The 19417-nt window shown below is 40.2% G+C and overlaps 1 protein-coding gene across 1 annotated transcript in view; it reads right to left on the reverse strand.

Annotated features, from left to right (window-relative positions):
- Positions 1-10857: 10857 nt before the first annotated feature.
- Positions 10858-19417, reverse strand: part of LOC311211330 (transmembrane 9 superfamily member 3-like) — a gene marked incomplete at its 5' end in the record, with an annotated part of 42930 nt that continues 34370 nt past the window's right edge. Inside the window, 6 exon segments of the mRNA XM_084289979.1 lie at positions 10858-11281; positions 15316-15392; positions 15500-15583; positions 16010-16156; positions 16246-16314; positions 17821-17960. Of these exon segments, the coding sequence (XP_084146105.1) occupies positions 11214-11281; positions 15316-15392; positions 15500-15583; positions 16010-16156; positions 16246-16314; positions 17821-17960 (585 nt within the window). The 3' untranslated portion in view covers positions 10858-11213.

Here is a 19417-nt window from a genome sequence, read left to right on the forward strand (position 1 = left end):
GGCGGTGGCACGGCACGGCGCGGCTGCCCGGGCTGCGGGCACTGCACGGCGCCAGCAGCCCCGTGCCCGCCCCTGCCGGCCGGCCCGCCGCCGCCGGCCGCTCTGCCGCGGGCGGGCGGGGAGCGGGGGGGGGCACCGCCCGGCCCCGTCCCGGCTGGCCCCCGCCGCCGTCACTCAAGCGCCGCCAGCCAATCGCGCCCGCGCCCGGCACGGACGCCCCGCCCACCCCGTACGCCCCCCGGGGCGGGAGGGTCCCCGGGGGGCTCCCCTCAGGCAGCCCGCGCTGCGCCGCGCCCCCCAACGGCCGCCCCTCAGAGCCTCAGGGCGGTGTGGGGAAAGGCGGCTGCCCGCGGGCTGAGGTGCGCCTCGTCCGAAGGAAGGGTTAGGCGAAGTCCCGCGGCACGGCTTTAAAGTCGAGGCGTTTCCTCTGAGGAAGAGGTGTGAAGGCTCGAGGGAAGGCAGGACGAAGCAGCAGGAGTTGCGTCCAGCCCCCCCCTTCCTTCAGTGAAACCGCAGCAGCTTTCGGGTACACTCTGTGCCCTCTGGGGACTTGGGCTTGGGGGTGAGGCACGTACAGCATGGCCTGGGAAAAGCAGACGGCCCGTGCAAGGTGTATAAAAGCCTCAGGGCAGCCCCTGCTCGGTCACGGTCACCACAGCAGGAGGTTCCTGTCACAGCTCGCTCTGGCTCTCCCCTGTCCTCCTGCCACACAGCAGGTGCAGCGTCAGCAGCTGGCACGTCTACAGGCTCCACGCAGGGTTCTCGAGGTGAACCACCGTCTCTTATAACTCTGCTTTGGCAGCAGCTACATCCAAGCTCCCATGGCAGCATCCACCAGTACCATTTCCCATTGCAGCATCAGCTCCCGCGCTGCCCTGCAGATCGCGTGCCCAAGTTTTCTGCACCTGGTGAAAAGCCTGCCAGGTGAAGGCTAACAGCCAGCTGGGAGCACCAAGAAGGAGGTGGTCACAAATTACCTGCTTTCCACTCCAAGCATCACGTTCTCCACCTGCCTTCCATATCAGGCAGCACTAAGACAAGGTATCCCACCTCCACATGCATAGCTACTCAGGGAAAGGTCAAGAAAGAAAAAAAAAAAGTCACATATACAACTACCAGCAAAGGCTTAGAGGTTCCAGCAAAAGCACTCTAAAAATCTTTACAGCATGAGTCATTACTGCACACCTGATGAATGTGATCCTTCCCTCTGCACCAGAAATGCCCCGAAGAAAACTTCTAACACATGTTTTTCTGTCTGATCTGCATTTTCTAAGGGCTGTTATCAAGGCAATGGCAGTCAGGTGTTCACCAACTCCTCAGAATCTTTCTCATTGTCTTTGAAACATGATGGGAGGTGGAGCAAGCTGGCCATTTACTCTGTGGTCCTGATTAACACAGCAACCAGGCAACAGCCCACAGCGACAGCCAGAACCTGCATGCAGATTAACATGAAAGGTTCCAGCAACAGCTGGGCAACTCAGCAAAAGACACAGCACTTTTCCTCCACTTTGTGCTTCTGAGCCAGTCCCGGAGAATCAGAGGAGAAACGTAAAGGACAGGGACCAATAGGTGGGGGAGCATGGGTCACTCCCCAGGGAAAGCCCAGGCTACTCCTGGGCCTGTTGCTTACAGAGCAGATGGAGAAAACACACATGGGAAAGGTCTCGTTTGCACTGGAAGAATGAAACGTGCCTTTCTTGTACTGATCTTGGCAAGATGAGGCAAAAACACGTATAAGAGAAACAAACTTCAATGGACTGGGACTTACTGGTAACCAGCCCTTCGCCCCTCACTGATGATCAGCAGAATGGGGCTGTAATACCAAATCCACCTGTTGAGATCAAGCCTGGAGAATAAGGTCACTTTGGAGAGGAACCCTAAATGAACGCACGCCTTCATCAAACTCATGAGGATTTGATGACCTGTTTGGTGATGAGTGTCCCGAACAGAAGCAATGAAAAAAAGGAGGTTAATTTTTGGAAACTATTCCAGCACTGGAGAGCCACAGGGAGGACAGAGGGGAACACAGTAGCCAGCTTCAAAAATGTAAAGGAAGAAGCATCAGCTGCATCAAGTAAGATTTAGGTTTCAGGCAAGCTTTCTAGCAGTAAAATGGGGAAGCCCTGGAGCAGATTGCCATGAAGAACAAAGGTAGGCTGTAGTTTTTGTTTGTTTGTTTTAAGAGGAAAGTTGTAAAAAATCCATGAGATTTGTGAGATAACCAGATCCCCATCTCCCAAGTTTTATACTGTTCATACGCTAACAACTTTTACCGCATTATCTTGCTATTTTCTACAACATTTTCAGACAAAGAGTATTAATATCTTTTAAAGAGAGGCTGATGCCCATGCTTTGGAGGGACTCCCAATTCCTGTGAGATGAGAACACTAGGCTAGCTGCTCCTTTCGCTCTTCTCTGTAGAGGAGGTTCCAGCAGCGTTACTTTCTGAGTACTGTGGGAAGTTGGAAAATAAAATCTTGGGCACTTGCAGGGGTTGATCGACAGGTTCTCTGATCAGCATCATGAATCAGCAGAGCAAGCTCTGCACTTGTCAGCAATGGGGAGATTTGGACTGTCACCCACTGAAAAGAACAAAACCTTTTCAATGCATGGAAATTGCTGACCTCTTCCAGGATGACAACCTACGTAGGGGAGCCTGAGCTTTTCTGCATATAGAAGTTCTATTATATACGTAGATGGAGTATACAAGAGGACATCTTACAGCTTTGAAGGAGGGAACAAAATGAATTGTTTTTTTAATCATGCAGTTGGAATGAGCTCATGAGAGAGTTCAAAAAGGAGCCTGTTACTATTATCCCCACGTAAATGAAATTCCCCCACTACAGCAGACTCTTTCTGGAAAGCCATTCGCCAACACGAGAGCAGCACAACCTTTCTAGAAACGGCTCTCAGTAACAATCACTGCATTTTGCAACTGGCAGCCAAAGCAGTGCACACAGGATAACAACTGCTAAGCGTTCAGAGGACTGGTTTATGTCATCTTGGTTGGAGGTGCCTCATCAGTGCAAATAAGGAACAAAAATCCCTGTGAAAGCATTTTTTTTTTTTTTTTTAATCTGAGCTGTTAAAACAGTTGGCAAAGTTACACATAGGCAGTGCAACTCGTGACAGCAATAGTTAAATATCCGAAAACAACACAATCTATATCCATCACTGTCAAAGACAGTCTTTCCCTTCACGCTCAGAATCCCCCCCTGCCCAATGCATGCAAACAAAATCCACCGTCTTTTCAAGCCTCACTGAACAAGAATGCACACAGCTTGTTTTGAACAGCATCCATGAGCAAAGCTATGTGGGAGCCACTTAGCATTGATGGACTATCTCTGCACACAACATGTCCTGAGGCCAAAACACAGAAGTTTGTTAGTTTTTCCACAAGACCTGCTTCTTGCCGCTTGCCAACGCTTGGGTCCATCAAATCTAACAAAGTGACTAAGGCACTTTGCAGCCTGTCTCACTGTTAGTTCCTTTACTTCCTCCAGCTTTACAAGCAGATTTCCTTTCCTGGTCTCAGCTCCCCAAACACACAAAGATTTTCTTCTTCCATTTATATCACCACTACAAGGGCACGAAGCCCTGGAGAGATGGAGCTCATTTCTCTTCCCTCTGCATTTCCAGTACCCCCTCCCTTCTGTTTAGATATTTGTTTCCTACCAAAAAGGAGGCAAATAACCACTGCTGCAGCTTGAACCTGATGTGCATTGCTTCCAACAGGCACTTCTGAGCACTCTGCAGATGCACCACTATCCCTCTGCTTCATGACACTGTATCACAGGTTAATTTAGCCTGTTAATATCACTTCAGGCTTCCCACACGATGAAGCCTGTCCTCTTTCATCCCATTTCCTCTTGCCCATTTCCTCCATCTGGTTTTATCTACCAATCTATTGCTTTAGACCCCCATTATCGCTCCAGGAGCTGACCCCTCCTAGGACAGCCTTTCTTCATTAGTTTGGCCAGTGTCATTGACAAATCCAGATGATAAAATGGAAGTATCACAAAGGTCACTATTGATCCCTGCTACCTCTTCCTTCCTTCCACCCCTCATTTAGTCATTCCTGCTATAGGATAGGGGTGGGCTGTTCTTTTTTCAAGTTTACTGCATTACCACCCAGCAAATACTTCACTTAAGCTTAAATGATTCATTGCCCAAAAGGAATCTTTAAGGGTGCTGACACATATCTGCTGAAATATGTTCCAGGGGTTCTGAAATCTGCCATACAAGACAGCTCCCTGCACACAGAGCTGTTAGCAATTCAACAGAAATGTATCGACGTAGCCCAACATAGACACAAGCAGTGACATTTCTTCAGGAAGCTAGGAGTAAGATACTCACATTTGGAAAAAATCATTTTTGTTCTCCAAAATAGCAGCAGACAGTGGTTTAAGTTATCCCAACTGGAAAAAAAATAAAATTCCCTTTGTGACTGCAGTCCTTAAACTCCGTGAGGAAAAGCAAATTACCAACAGAGGCATTTTTGAGATGTACTGAGACAAGCTGTGGGAGTCAGGGGGAGAAATCTGTCTTATCTGAAGTACGAATTTTGGCTTGACCACCGTTTTCCAAACTGAGGTATGTGAAATGATGTTCCATTAATTCACTTAACATCTACTTCCAGGGTTCACACAGGAGTCAGCTGTGTTTGGAAAGCTCTGAGCAGTTGGTGCTTTTGGTGGTGTCTGCTGCAATGTTAAACAGGAGAGCATGGGAACACCTTTGGAAAAGCATCTGCTGAGTTCAAAACTCTGGAAGGTGAATCCATTGGTCTTTCCAAAGAATAGCCTGTATTTTGCTACAGAAAAACTTCTGTCAAATATTTTTTCCCTCTTTCCTAAAGGATGGGATAGTTGCATTTATCTGCTCACCCACAGGCATCTCTTAGCGTTTGATAGCACGTGCTACCTGAGTTTAGAGTGACTGCATTTGCCAAAAAAGCTTTGGTAATGCTTCATGAAGAATTGCCATAGAGAAGTCTCCCAATCACAGTTTCTGCATGTGGATTTATCTATAGTAGCATCTGCAAGGAAATCACACACCTGGCCATGGTACAGACCGTGCAGACATTTCATCTGGTTAGGTAAACAATACTTTAGGTTCATCTTACATGTTGCGCTTTACACTGCTAGAATCAGAAATAGCCATTTCCTTTTCCATTATTTATTTCGCTATACATACCATTAAAAAGAAGTGTTACATTAGATTCAGACAACGGTAGGTGTTTGCATTCATTCACTTCCTGATGGTGAGATAAACAAAAAAAACTCGAAATCAACTTTCAGATGAGCAACTCAGATTACTAAAAGTGATTTTGCAGAGTCCGAATGCAGAACTTAAGTAACTTAATTGCACCTCTTCAACATTTTATTGTAAAAATCACTTGAAAAAGTATCATCTCTGATTCTTGCAGGTAAACGTGTCTGTAAAACTGCTAGATCTTTTTTCAATATAAACTGGTTTATCATAATGCTCGCTGTTTTGCACCAGACATTAGGTGGGAAATGAGAAAACATCCTCCCCATTTTTGCAACTATACCTCTTTAGCAAAGCAAGGAAAAGCCTCAGGCTAAGCTAATACCGAAATGCAATGGATACGATATACCATATTCTCAGCCCAGTAAAGTGATACGGCTAAACCAAGACTGTAGCGATTCAGAATCAAATAACTGCGTAACATGAACTCCAAGGGAGCATTACATCTCTAGTAGCCCAGAAAACAACCATGCCTTGTCTAATGCTTCAGTCTATCACACAGTTCCAAAACATTTGACACAAACCTTTGAGAAATGAGCCACACACAAAAGTTTCCTTGAGTTCAGTATTGCATGATGTTCTCAGCCATGTTTAGAAGTTTCACAAAAAGTTCCCAACACTCTCAAAATTTTTCATAAACCAAGTACAAGCTTGCCACTCAGTGTCTTCAGGAAAGAAAAAAAAAATCATAGCATGCTAATTACAGCATTTTTTTTCCTAGTTTGCTCAGCTTTTTAGATAGTACTAGAGACTGAACTTTTGGGCTCAGACCCAGCATAGTATTTCAAGTTTACAGTGCTTAAATCTTATCAAGGTAACTATTGCATTGCATGGGTAAGTATGCCTCACGATATTAGAAACGTTTATTTCTAAGTGAAGGCTATTTCTTAACAGAAAAAAAAATAGTTTGGTATTTTGTTTATTGCACATGAGCTGCCAACGCTAAAAATGCACGTATTTTCTGGAAGGCAGTCACGCAAAGCTAGCTGAAGGATAAACGTGAACTTGAATAGTCGATATGCTTTGGAATGTTCCAAAGCCCAAGGTCGTGAAGGAAATCTTCGGTCTAGAATGTAAGGAAAGATTCCACAGGTTTTCTTTTGATAAGAAGTAAAGCCTTGGCACAACAGAGCCTCCAGACATGTGTGACATATATTTCAGAATTGTATCAGTAGGAAAATTAACCCTCCCATCAGCCACAAGTATTTGTAACAACTAACACCCTTGCCAACCCCCCTGGCTTCATTTGCACTACACATTGCAAATGAAAGCCCAGCACCATGGTGAACACACTGATGAAAATAAAAAGGCAGCAATTGATATGGGGCTGGGGCACATGATACTGGAACTAAAAATTTGTCTCCAGAGGCTTGTCTTTGAGACTAGTCCACTCAATAAAGCAACTCTTATCCTTTTCCCAGCTGGGTTTCTGCCCTTTAAAAGCAATTCTGTCCAGTAACTGCTCAAATTTATTGAAACTGCAGAAAGCCTTACAAGATTCATGGATTCTCACAGCATCTTTCCCCCCCATGGCCTTCCCCTCCCCCCCCAAAGAAAACAAAACAAAAAAAAACACCAAAAAAAAACACAACACCGTAACAATGTAACTAGCCATGAAAGTAAATGCAGTAACAGCCCCTCGCCATAACTGAAAACAAACCTCCTGGATAAAACTGCAAGATGTAAACAATATTAGTGCTATTTGTAAAACTTGCATGCTGATGCATCTCCTCACAAAACTGGGAGAATTTTCTCACTGAAATTATTTAGAAAAAAAAGTGGTCCTTTGAAGGGTTCATTTCTACATTTCTGCCTTTCAAAAATGGCACCAAAGCATATATATATATATATATATATATTATTTTTTTTTTCAAAAAGATGCTACCAAAGAATGCAAGCTGTGAATGCGCTGCTTCAAAATTTTGAAGAGGGGCTTTATTGCAACAAAATTTTAACAATAGCAGTGGTTTTTATGACTTCAGTGTTAACCCTGTTAAGAGATACTTGGTTTAGACTGCTGGTTCAGGAGAAGTGCCAACAGCCATTGCAGGACTGCCACTACCACAGGGCATTCAGCTAGGAAAGACTGAAGGGATCCAGAGGATGGAATCCTTGTCCAATCCAGTGCCCCAACTGACTCTTAATTAAAGCACATGCTTAAGAACTAATTAATTAAACTACAAGCTTAAGAATTAATTCAATGTAAGGGGACCCCTCAATTAACTCTAGTTCCAACTACTCAGTTTACTTGCCCACAGACTACAGAAGTGGCTTTTTTCCTGAGCTTATACTTTTCTGACACATTTCAGGAGTAATTGCTGATGCAGTCACACTTATGCAACTCTGCTGTCTTCGGTAAAGCTGCCTACATATCCTTCATCAGGCAAATTGGCTGCATGCTGTTGATGCTGAAGCCGGAGCAAAACATAACCCTGAGTTACCTGTGCAGTGACGATGGTGATAAGAAACACAAATCTTCACAAAAGCTAGTAGATGCCCCTTGATAAAAATATTTTAAAAACACGTTACCAATTTTACCCAGTTTTATAACACACAAAATATTAATGGTATATATATATATTTAATATCTGAAACTTGTGAGAAGTACTCCTACACTATTGTACAGAAAGTAATGTGTGCCCTTTACACACTTTGGAATGTAAATCTGGAGAGGAATTAATAGACAACTTGTTTCAAAACGTTCAGACATCAGAAAAGAGCATAATGTAGTATTTATTTGCAGTCTCCATTACATCCAATCCAGTGTTTACGCACTTTTCATACAGAAAGTACCAGAGGTGCTTTCTGCATGTATTCTGCCACAATATATAAGATTTTGAATTGTATTTATCTAAAGCATTGGATCAATACTGGCTATCACTACACAACTATTTGCTCAATTCTCTGGCCCCAGAAATAGGAAAAGCACTGAATGGCCAGCTGTGGAGTCATCAAAAGCTTCAATTCAAGAACCAGAAAATCCTAAGAAACAACCATGGAAATAAGAGTGTTGTCTGTAACATCTTTATTTCTTCCATAAAAGAGGAAGGACTACATCATCTAAGCAGAGAACTTCCAAATTCTATGAAGCAAGATGGTTCACACCATATCCACATTTTTTTGGGGGGTGCAAATAAATGGCCTTACCCCAAACAGCAACCATAGAGACAAGCTGTTCAAAACTGGTCACATTTCGCACTCCTTCAGAAACCAAAAGAAAGGGGGAAAGCAAAGTCAAACCCCAACTTATTCATGTGCTATGGTGGAATTACAAAAATGTCAATTATTTCAGCACAGTACTTCTCCAGAGGAACGTGCTTGCAGAAAGAAAAGCAATGCCTGTGCAGTAAGTATCTTTTCAATGTCACTTTAAAAGCTATACAATCCTATCTGGATATGCAAAAGCTAATAATGCCAGAGGATAGAGAAAGCAAGTAGGCAGCCCACCGTTCTGTGGCATTAAAAAGTGATTAAATGAAATTCACAAACCATTTAGTGACATTTCTGATAGACTAATCACATAGCAGTGCTCTAAATAGAGAAACAGACCCATTATCAAAATATTCCCTTTAAAAAACTTGTATCTCAGAGGAGTACTTAATGTATTTATTGTGTGGAGATAATGGCTTCTCACTTTAGATTTACAAGAACATGGATGAAAAGAGGGCTTCTCCCATCCATATGCACTAGCAAGAACGAGTACAAACCCCATTTTTTGCTTTAGGTCTCCATGTTTCAGAACAAAGGAAAGCTAACTGTTGATACAGTTTATGAGCCCATCTCAAAATCAGTCTGTACTTTAAAAAGAATTATCTTCTGTTAAATGGCACAGTGTTCAGCTACTGACACCAACCATTCGCTTGAAACAAAACTTATTTTCTGAGAGATTGGTTAAAATTGGCCAAGAAAATCAGAGCTTCAGAGCTGAAAGCTCAGATATGTTACAGAAGCTATATACAGCAGGATGCATCGCTTCTCAGTATTAACTGTAAGTTCAGTTCCCCCACTCCCCAACCCGCCCCTGCAGAAGCAGGGTTGTTTCTCATTGTGGCTACTGCATTATCAATACTTTTTATGGAGACAATACAGTACTAATCAATACAACCACTTTGCTCGTTTTTTAAATTCAGGAAGTTGCCTTCTCCGTGGCTGGTGCTGTATTTCAGACAGCCGCACTGATAAAAACATTCTGATATGGTAGATGCCCCCTCCTGCCACCCCCCCCCCACCCCCCCCCCCCCCAAAAAAAAAAAACAAAACACCAAATCCATCAAGCCAAGTGGCTCTTAAATCTGTCACAAACACACTCAGGATTTTTCTAGCTAATACAGTGCATAATTAACAGTCATCTTAGAAAGACTTAACTTTATTTGCCCATTTATTTCAGACTGTGCTTACCCCCTTTTTTCTCAGTACACTAGCTGGATCACAAAACATACTTCTCTACAAAGAATTCAGCCAAAAAGAATCTTTTTGGGCTGGTCATCCACTTTGGAGCTGTATTATACAATACAGTTGCAAGCGAACTCTGAGTTCAAAGTGTGGGGCTTGGATATTTGAAACCCATACTAATATCATATGCAGAAATTGGCATTCAGTGGTATTGCCTTTTCAAACACTTTCAACTGCAAACTCATCTATTTCCACAATCAGAATATTTTTGTCTGAAAAGTTTATTTTAGTTTTCTGAACACTCTAAAGCAACTGTGCTTTTGATGTTACAAGTGTCCAGATAGGATTAACAAAAATTAAAATGTTCTAAATTACAAATTTAATTCCTGTAAGAGCTTCAGAAAGGAAAAGGAACAGAAAAGCATGACATACACACATTGTGAAGAAACCCCAACTTTTCATGCAATGGCAGGCAAGATGTAAAAAGCCACCCAAATTCACACATTTTTTACACCGAATCATCAGAAAAGTACTCTGTAGTAAATCTGTACATCCAAATACATTTGGGATCTACACCTAAGTTACATTATTTAATGTTATATACACTTATTACCCCTTGTATGTCTAAAGGAAAATTCTCATTCAAACCCAAACCAAAAAAAAAAATAAAAAATATGCAAGACTAACTTGGAAAGAAAAGGAGAATCACTTTAGACATTCAGTTAAAATGTTGGTTTTGTTTTAATCTAGACCTCAGAGTGTTTATTAAAAAACAAACAATCCTCTTCATTTAACATTTTGCTTTCTAACTGTACAGTAAATTGCATTGCAGAGAACATACCCCGTCTTCAAACTGTATTTTCTTTGGATGGATTTAAGATGTAGCTGGATATTACTTTAAAGATAAATAAAGGGAAGTTGGTCCAACTAGAACAATAGCTGATATATTACATGCAGGTGGGGTTTTTTTATATATTTTTAAATTATTTTTTAAACAAATGTGTAGGGTATAGTTGATACTGCAAATAAACCCAAAAGCACCTGGATTCAAAATATAAAACATACCTCCTATCCTGGCAATGGCAGTAAAAATCAGAAAAGTAATCTTTCTGGAACAGCATTTTTACATAATTTAGAAATGTTAAGTACCAGGAAGACTACTAATCAAGTAGTTTTAGCAGCCAAGTTTCCCCCTTTTTATTGAATGGAACAAATGCTTTAAATAAACTGTTTGTCCTCTTCACTGAAGAGAGCTAGTCTATTCATCTTTAACGAGCTAGGTTTTTTTTCCTTATTTTTTTTTGGGAAGATTAGCCACGTACTGTAGTAATGCCTACTGCATATAATCCAAGCATTTGCTGTGAACAGTTGGAGAAAGCAGTCAGTAAGAACCTAGGATCAATGAAATAGATGTTACTTTAAGCCATCCACAAAATGGAGACCCATATAGTGCCCAGTGTTAAAACCCAAATCTCTTCTCGCGCTTTTTGTTGTGCAAGTTCATCCCCCTGAAAACAGGAACTGATCCATAGTTCAATTTTCTTATTTCCTTAGTCAATTTTCACATTAGTGTAGATTTTACGAACAAAGGCACTTGTTCCCATGTAACCAATAGCTCCTGCAAAATAAACAGAAAATGTTGAATATGTTAGAGAGCTGATAACAATACATCAGAAATAACACGCACACACTTAAAGTCACATAAAATCATGCACCCTGCAAACAGAAAATTATTTACCTGCAATATTTTTCTCAAATTCCAATTATCCCTGCTCCCAGTGAACGTCTGGCAAGAACTCCCCTAGCCTAGCAAACTAAATCTATTAAGCCATCTTACCAAGAGGCCATGCTCACTTGGCCTCGATAAATATAGCGGCTCCCCCACTGCTGCCAATAAGCAGGTCCCTTTTTCTGAACAGAGGGTAAAAAACATACAATCACCCACTCTGCAGGGAAGGTGGATGGGAGGGCGGGTTTTTATTAGAAGTTGCATGCCTTCTGGATGAGTGTTTTATTGGCAGATGGCTTTTTCCTTCCCACAAGGCACAAACAATAATAGATCCCCATCCCAGGAGCCTTAAACTCCAAGGAGGTCTGTACAAAGAGATTAAACTAGTAGCAGTTAGTAGTTAAAGGAAATTGCAACCTGTGGTTTTCAAATTAGTAAGAGTCATGAGCAGATTATGCATTGTCACAGCAGTAGTAAAAGAACAGGTCACTGCGTTTTTGATAGGGGCAACAGTTTATGCTAAATCCAAAATACTGCAGCACTAAGGACACCTGGAAAATTAAAAAAAAAAAAAAAAGAAAAAAAAGTACAGGACCAAGACCTCTTCTCAGAAAGAGATTCAGCAGCCTACTGGTGAAACCCAGAACCTGTTTTGCCAGGCTGATTAAGGATCGTTGTCAAACAATGCCTGCAGTGAACTGTCCAGTGCTTTTCTTTCAGCTACCTTGGCTGACCACAGAATTATTCAGAACTGGGACAATTTTTTAAATCCTGGGGACTGTTCAGGTAATTCATGAGTCCAGCCATTAAACCTGCACAGAATTCTGGTTTTCAGACCCCCGAAGCCCAACATTCACATGAAGTCAGGAGATCTGCACAAAGCAAACCTGATGGATGATTCCAGTGCCACTGGAATAATAAAGAGCCTGTAGAGTCAGTCTGTGTTGTTGCATGGCATTTCAAGCAGTGTAAAATATCATGACAATCATTCCACTAGTCAGAAAATGAAGTACTTGTATTACAAACTTGGACAAAGTAGAGTCCAATTAAAATTAATACAGTGCATACAAGATCAGGTTGCTGCTCAAAAGCAAGTGTGCTGAGGATGCAGCAGAGAGGAAGCCTGGCAATGACATGCAGAGGTGACATAAGCTTGGAGTCAAACAGAAGCACACAGGCTGTTCTGTAGACTGTGGAGAAACTCATTTTCTGTTGCAGGCAGCAAACTGACAAAATAAGGGTACTGGACGCCTGTTTTAAGACATCACTTTTTGCCTATTAAGGCAGCTAATGTGAATGGATCCAATGCTCATTTCAGATCCTAAACTCAGGTGCATCACAGAACTTGTTCTTTGAGGGTTTCTCTAGTAATATGATGCCAGATACTACAGACATTTAGGAGAGCAAAGCACTAATAGCGGTTCATTTGGGATCTGTAGAACGTGTGCATGAGATGGAAGTGAGAGGGAAGAGCAGAGAGCAGCAGTCACAGGAGACCACAGCTCTCAACTCCATAAACAAGTCACAACCCATCCTGAACCACAGCAGCCTTATCCATGAAGTACCAGTCATGGCCATGTCCAAGCCAGCAATTAATCCTCAAGGCTACTTCACAGGAATTGAGTAAAAACAGGGGAAGGGTGAGGAACACTAGACAATGATGACAAACAATTAAGGAATGCCCTTCTGAGACAAATGCAGGCTTGTTTAAATAAAAAAGCAATCACATTGATTCTTTTTTAATCACCTGATAAGGTGCTTTAATTTGGTTCTAGCCTACATAGGTTTAGCAGAAATAGACTGTAAGCGTATTTCAGCAGAACAAGCCTTTAAATGAACAGAACCCAAAAGAATCCAAATAGCAAGGAAGAGCAGCTGCAAAGAAATCATAGATTATTTCCCATCTATTATTTCAAGCCAATTAGCACTTACTACAGCTGTGTCTTTGTAAGCACGTAAGCTTTTCAAACATCCTTCAGTCATACTTACAGTATTATCTGGATGCCAATGTGCAGTATTGCAAAAGACCATTCTATACTACTTAATTCCTAAGCCATACACTGAGTTCATGAATCAATTTTGTTCTCTGGCACTAAGAGGCAAGTATGAGAAGCTCAAAAGATTTGGAAGTTCTCATGGCTCCCTACTGTCCAGTCCCTGGGCTTAGATGCTCTGTAGAGGGCAAAAAACTTTGGATCAAAGCATCCCACTGCATGTGGGATTTGAGTTCTGTAAGCATAATCAGAAGCACTGAAAACAGAGTTGGAAGATACTAGCTTACTGCCTTGGTCCGAACTAGTCTGCTGTATATCCAGCTGTATGATACTGAACATGCTAATTTACATGAGCATCTAAAGCACAGCTCTACACACTTTCACCGGAGATGTAGTCACTATGGAATTGTGCAGCATGTGTGCTGACATGTCGTTAGATCTCAATGACAGCAAGTTCACTGGACAAATGCTTTTTGACAGGGATTTTTTTTTCTTCCCCCAGAATGCTGAAAATACGAGTTCTCAGTAAAAAGGAATCTCACAGCTTCTCTTCCAACACAATTAAAGAAGAAAAAGGAAAAGAAAAATCTCAATACGGTTGTAGAAATCAGATTTCATACACACAAGTATGTTCTGATTCTGAATAAATTTATAATTTGTTCCAATATTCTATCGGGTAGTGTCCTACCATGACAGAAAAGCATTTTACAACCTTCCTTTTCCATGTTAAAAAGAACACAAAACATTTTAATTACTGGAACTGGTGGGCAAGCTTGGCTTCTGCATCACAGACGTTTTAATCAATACCAGCCTGAGCACTTTATAAAGAAAAGATTAGAGCTGAAAAGTATAAGCCTATTAAAGAAAAAAAATGGCTGCAAGACTACCAGAACAGCAGGGAAGTCTTGTAATGTGCCAAGAACCCAATGAGGCAAGATTAGATTTCATGAGAGAAATGGGTAACAGGTACTCAGCAGCTAAGAGCTGATTCCTTCCCTCCCCTGTTCAAAAAGCATAGTAAAATTACCCTCCGGGGATGGGTCTCAAATATCTAACTGAGAGAAAGCTTTCCACTAGAGGCTATAGGACTATTTACTGGTAGGAAGGGAAGTATTAAATAAGGATCATACTTGAAAAGCAAGTAATGTCATAGGAAAGTGCAAAAGAACAAAGTAGCACTTTGACTTCCTGAAAGTCATAAAGCAAAGACTAAAAACAAAGCTGACAAGTAAATAAGCATGCATGGCTTCATCAGATGACTTCCATGTCAAGAGAGATGTTTTCCTCTAAACATCTCTCAAAACAGTATCTTAAAAAAGCAACGAAACCCAGCTGCACACAGGAGCACTTTGTGTTCTCTTCACCTGTGGATATTCCAATATTCATTTTTCAAACGCTGTCTTGAGGTTTCAGTCCTCTCTGGACTGTCACCCTCACATATACATGCCATAGGACGTAGAAGGCAGCGCTATCAGCATTGCACCACCGATAGCTTATTGTGTGTACCTAGCTCCTTGTCTCAGAGCAACGGTAAAAACTCAAAACCAAAAAAAAAAAATTAACATGGACTCAACTAAAAATTGGAACTTTGAAGAATTTAGATTGCATTAAAAATGTAACCTATTACTGTATTCTTGCCCAATACTGAGTCTTTCAACATTGCACGAAGGCTGAAATTCTCTGCACAATACATAAATGTTCTTCCTTAAAATTTAAAATCAATTATCAGAAGACACAGTCTATGGGAAACTTCTGTATTATGTAGGAATGAAGTATAAACAGAGAAATGTAAGTTCAATTTTAAGGATTGTACACTTTTTTGAGCAGACCTTGCACCACATACATACTCCACCAAAACACAGAGCTAAAGCCAGAAACATGACAGTCTGAAAATTCTGATAGAAAATTTTCAGTATATTTGAAACTTACCACACATTATTCCCAAAGCTGTGCTAAATACTGCCATATAACCGAAGTAAAATGATGTTTGAAACAAGCCATACATCCTGAAAAAGATAGGAAATTATGCTAGTTATTTTTCCTCATCTTTCTCAATACGTTTGTCTTTGACAATATGGCAATCTGATATTCAAGAAAGAAAACTACCACTTACTTTGTCTTGAAAAAGTAGTAGTAAAAGGAGTACATGTAAACATATATCGCAGTTGATGCAGCGGAAAGAAAGCTTGTCCATTGCCTGAAAGTAAACATGCATGCCCATCATACATCTAAACCAAAAATCTTCCCAAGAAAATGCACAATGCACTAAAAACTTGTCCTAAAAACAAAGCATCTTTGTTCTATAGATTTATTTAACGAAATCTACATGTCTGCTACAAGTGCAAAAAGCTTCCATTGCAACATCTGTCACTAATATCAGTGATGACCCTTCTTTATATTCCTTCGTGCTTCAGCATATTTTTTATGCATATATACATGCATGGACAGATGTGCACTCGCTGAGAAATCTCCTGGATAGAAAGGGTCCGAGAACTGCTTTTATTCCCTACAGCTAAAATCTGTTTGTGGGATACTTTGAAAAGACCTGTCTACACTGACGAGACGTAGCTTTTCCATAATACTTTCACAGTCTGTTCAACTAAGCAAATAACAGAATACTTACCACCTGTAATCCTCTGCATTTAGCAGGAAATAGGTACAAACGATAGTCACACAAACTGTCACAATGCAGAGGATAACCAGAACCAACATCATAAAGCCATAAACATAGTAGATCTTATAAGCCCAGAATGAAGTAAAAATGAAATACCTGTAGAGAACAAACAAAATATGCAGATGATATTGTAATTGTACTTAAATTATTTTTAAATTAAATGGAGAAATCTCTGACAAACTCACATTTCAATAAAAATTGATCCAAAAGGGAGAATTCCACCTAGGCAAACAATAACAGCCGGTTCCATGAACCTGAAAGACATTAAAACTAGTTTAGGGACCATTTTATTCTTTTATTTATAAACATATTAAGACATATAACCAGGAAAATAACATGGATTAATTAATAGGATGTCATGTATGGGTAGGAGGAGTCCTTCTTGGGGGAAATAAACAAACATAAGGCTCACACTTATTTACAGGCCTACGGTCAGGAATCTAACCAGTCTTACCAGCTACAGAAAGAATCTCTTTTTTCCTGAAAGGGGCCTAAACCATCAAACCCCGTAACATCCACTAGTTTTCAATGAAGACAGTAAAAACTCAGTGCTGTTGATGACCACAGATACTGCAAATACTGCAATGAAAATTTCAGAGCAATGCTTATATAATTAAGAACCAGTGTTCATTTTAATGCTATACTGAGTCATAAGCACATGGCTAAAAATTGATACTCAGCTACCCACAGATTGTCCTGTCACTTACTAAAGGTGATCTCTGCCCAGTACTTGCAATGATGCTGAATCTAGCTAGCAACCTGTGACTTCATTTGCAGCTTCTTTTATTGTTTACTTGAAGACTTGTCTAAATTGGTGGTGTGCACTTTCATTGTCTTCATGGAAAGCATCTTATTTCTTTTAATCTGTCATCCTGATCCCACAAAATCCATCAGATTCCCAAGACACATGCCACAATATAAATCAAATATAAATCAAATCCTAGCATGTGAGCTGCACAACCTGCCACTAATGAGAGACTAAGTGTGCTGCACTTCCTGGTTACTGTGGGTGTACACATTTCAATGCCCCCTTAACACTCTGTTCCATTCCTCTTAACAGGAAAAGCAAGAAAAATATATTAAAAATTTCCTCTAAGGATACTTTCATTTCCACAGCTTGCTGCTTCCATCACTGAAATAAATTAGTAGTAAAAAAAACGACAGCATTAAAATTTGCCAAAAAATGAAGACTACTTTTTGAGAACCAGCACTCCTTTACATAGACTTCAAAAATAATTAATTCACAATTCAAACTGTATAGTTCAAGTATTTTAGGCTCTGTGCCATCAACACAAGTGCAGAAGAGCATTGCAAGCTTCTCCCTACCTTCACCCTGCAAATATGTCTCAGCTTGAACATGGAAGCCATTAAACAGAACAGGTATGCCTCTAAGGCACATTTGATCCTAAATCTGTAAGAAGCATTAACTAAAGAGGAGAGGTTTAGTTTCAAGATACCCGTATCAGAACTGACTTGGAATCATCACTTTTACATAAGAGACTGAAGAAAGAGTACCTAAGGCCAAATGTAAACCAGTGATCCAGAACCGCTACAACTATTAACCATTACCCGCACATGGTGCTTTTATCCAACAGAAAAAAAAAAAAAAAAAAAACACACTAAGAAAATTTCTGTACAGGTATTCTTCTAGATACAGCTCAAATTAAATAAAAAAGTTACTTTAGAAAGGCTTTTAATGATCACACCTGAAATGTCATTTTAAATGAATACATCTAGTTAAGATGCACAGTTGTCTTTACCATTTTTTCTCTGGTATGGGACGAGGCACTGCATTGACACGACATGGAAAATTAGGCTGTCCCGACAGATTTCTGCCAAGAATCGTACCAACAAGGTTCAGTGGAAGAATGACAAAGAAACAAATGCAGCATACTGCCACCTGTAAATGAAAAATAAAATAATAATTTTTTAAAAAAGGTATAAAAAGATGAAAGAAGATAACCAATATATCCTGTATATATTAGTCCTTAGTAGTTATTGCTGCAGAATCGTACTCCTCCGTTATGAAGAATTAGTCAATATACGTCTACTTTATTGAAGTATTTATTTCCTAAGAAACTTCAGAGTAGATGCTATTAAAAAGTTTTAAGGATGTTTTTTTTATATCAATTCAGGAAACGGAACTATTATAGATTTATTTTTTTAAAAACTGTCTTTCCTCTAATCATTACATTCAATACATCACAAAGGAATGCAACTGAAATTTTCATGGTGCTTTGTCAGTTTCTCTTAACTTTTACAGATTTATCCCTCGGACTTACCATCTAGCAGTCAGGCAGTTACATACATAATTACGACAAATACAGGTATGAGATTTTCAATCCAAGCCACAAAAAGAAACCCAAACAAGAACTGTGAAGCCATGTCAGAATGCTACCAATCAAAATTTGGGGTTTGACTTTTTCCAACCAACAAGGTAATTAAGAGCTGCCAAAAATACAAATGACCACGGGTATGCAAAAATACTCAGTTCAGAAGCACAATGGCGCTACTTACATACAAAGATTAGGTTTACACACAACAAGCAAAGTCAAGTCAATGTTCCTGTGCTATGCAATGAAACATCCTCCTTAGAAGTTTATCATGAGGTTTTTTTTTCAACATATCTATGTAGTTCTGCTGTTCCTGGAAGGCAATATGTTTTTATCTTCCAAAATAGGATAATTTTAAATGTTTAGCAAGAAATACTCTCAAATCTTTAGTGCAAAATGAATTAGCATCAAGTATTTTGTTAACTTTTTGCAACGAGGAGTTGTACTACATTAGCTCAACACAAACTTTACATTAAGTCAATCACATGAGTTTAAGGTAACATCTGACAAAACAGAGTGAGTTATCCTTCTGTTACTGACTTGCATACTATCACTAGCCTGGGCCAGATGTGAATGGAAAACATTGCCTGGGGTCGGATGGAGCAAGATTTTATGCTTCTCAGAAGGGGTACACTAAACAGGTGGTCAATGAGCAGAAACACTCTCCAGACTGCTCTGTACTTCTTGGGGATGTTTTTAAAGCATTACATCATCAGCCACTAAAACCTGAAGCTTCAGCAGTAAATAAGGAGAAACTAAGTAGCATTTATACTTGGCAGTAATAAAGCAGATTTTATACATTTAATACACATTTAATATCTCCCATTTATCATCTTCCATTACTGGAAAAATACAAGCAAACAAGCACAATTTCTTAGGTAGGCCACTGAGGTCACTTAAGAATGAATCACAGAAGCATATAAATCACTTAATGGATGCAGACCCTGCACTTGAAAGCTACTCAATCTAAAAGAATGAGTAGATGAGAATTTTCAGAGAAAAATGCCAAAAACTATGAAATAAA

This window comes from Netta rufina (genome assembly GCF_964035555.1).
Source record: "Netta rufina genome assembly, chromosome: 7".
NCBI lineage: Eukaryota > Metazoa > Chordata > Aves > Anseriformes > Anatidae > Netta > Netta rufina.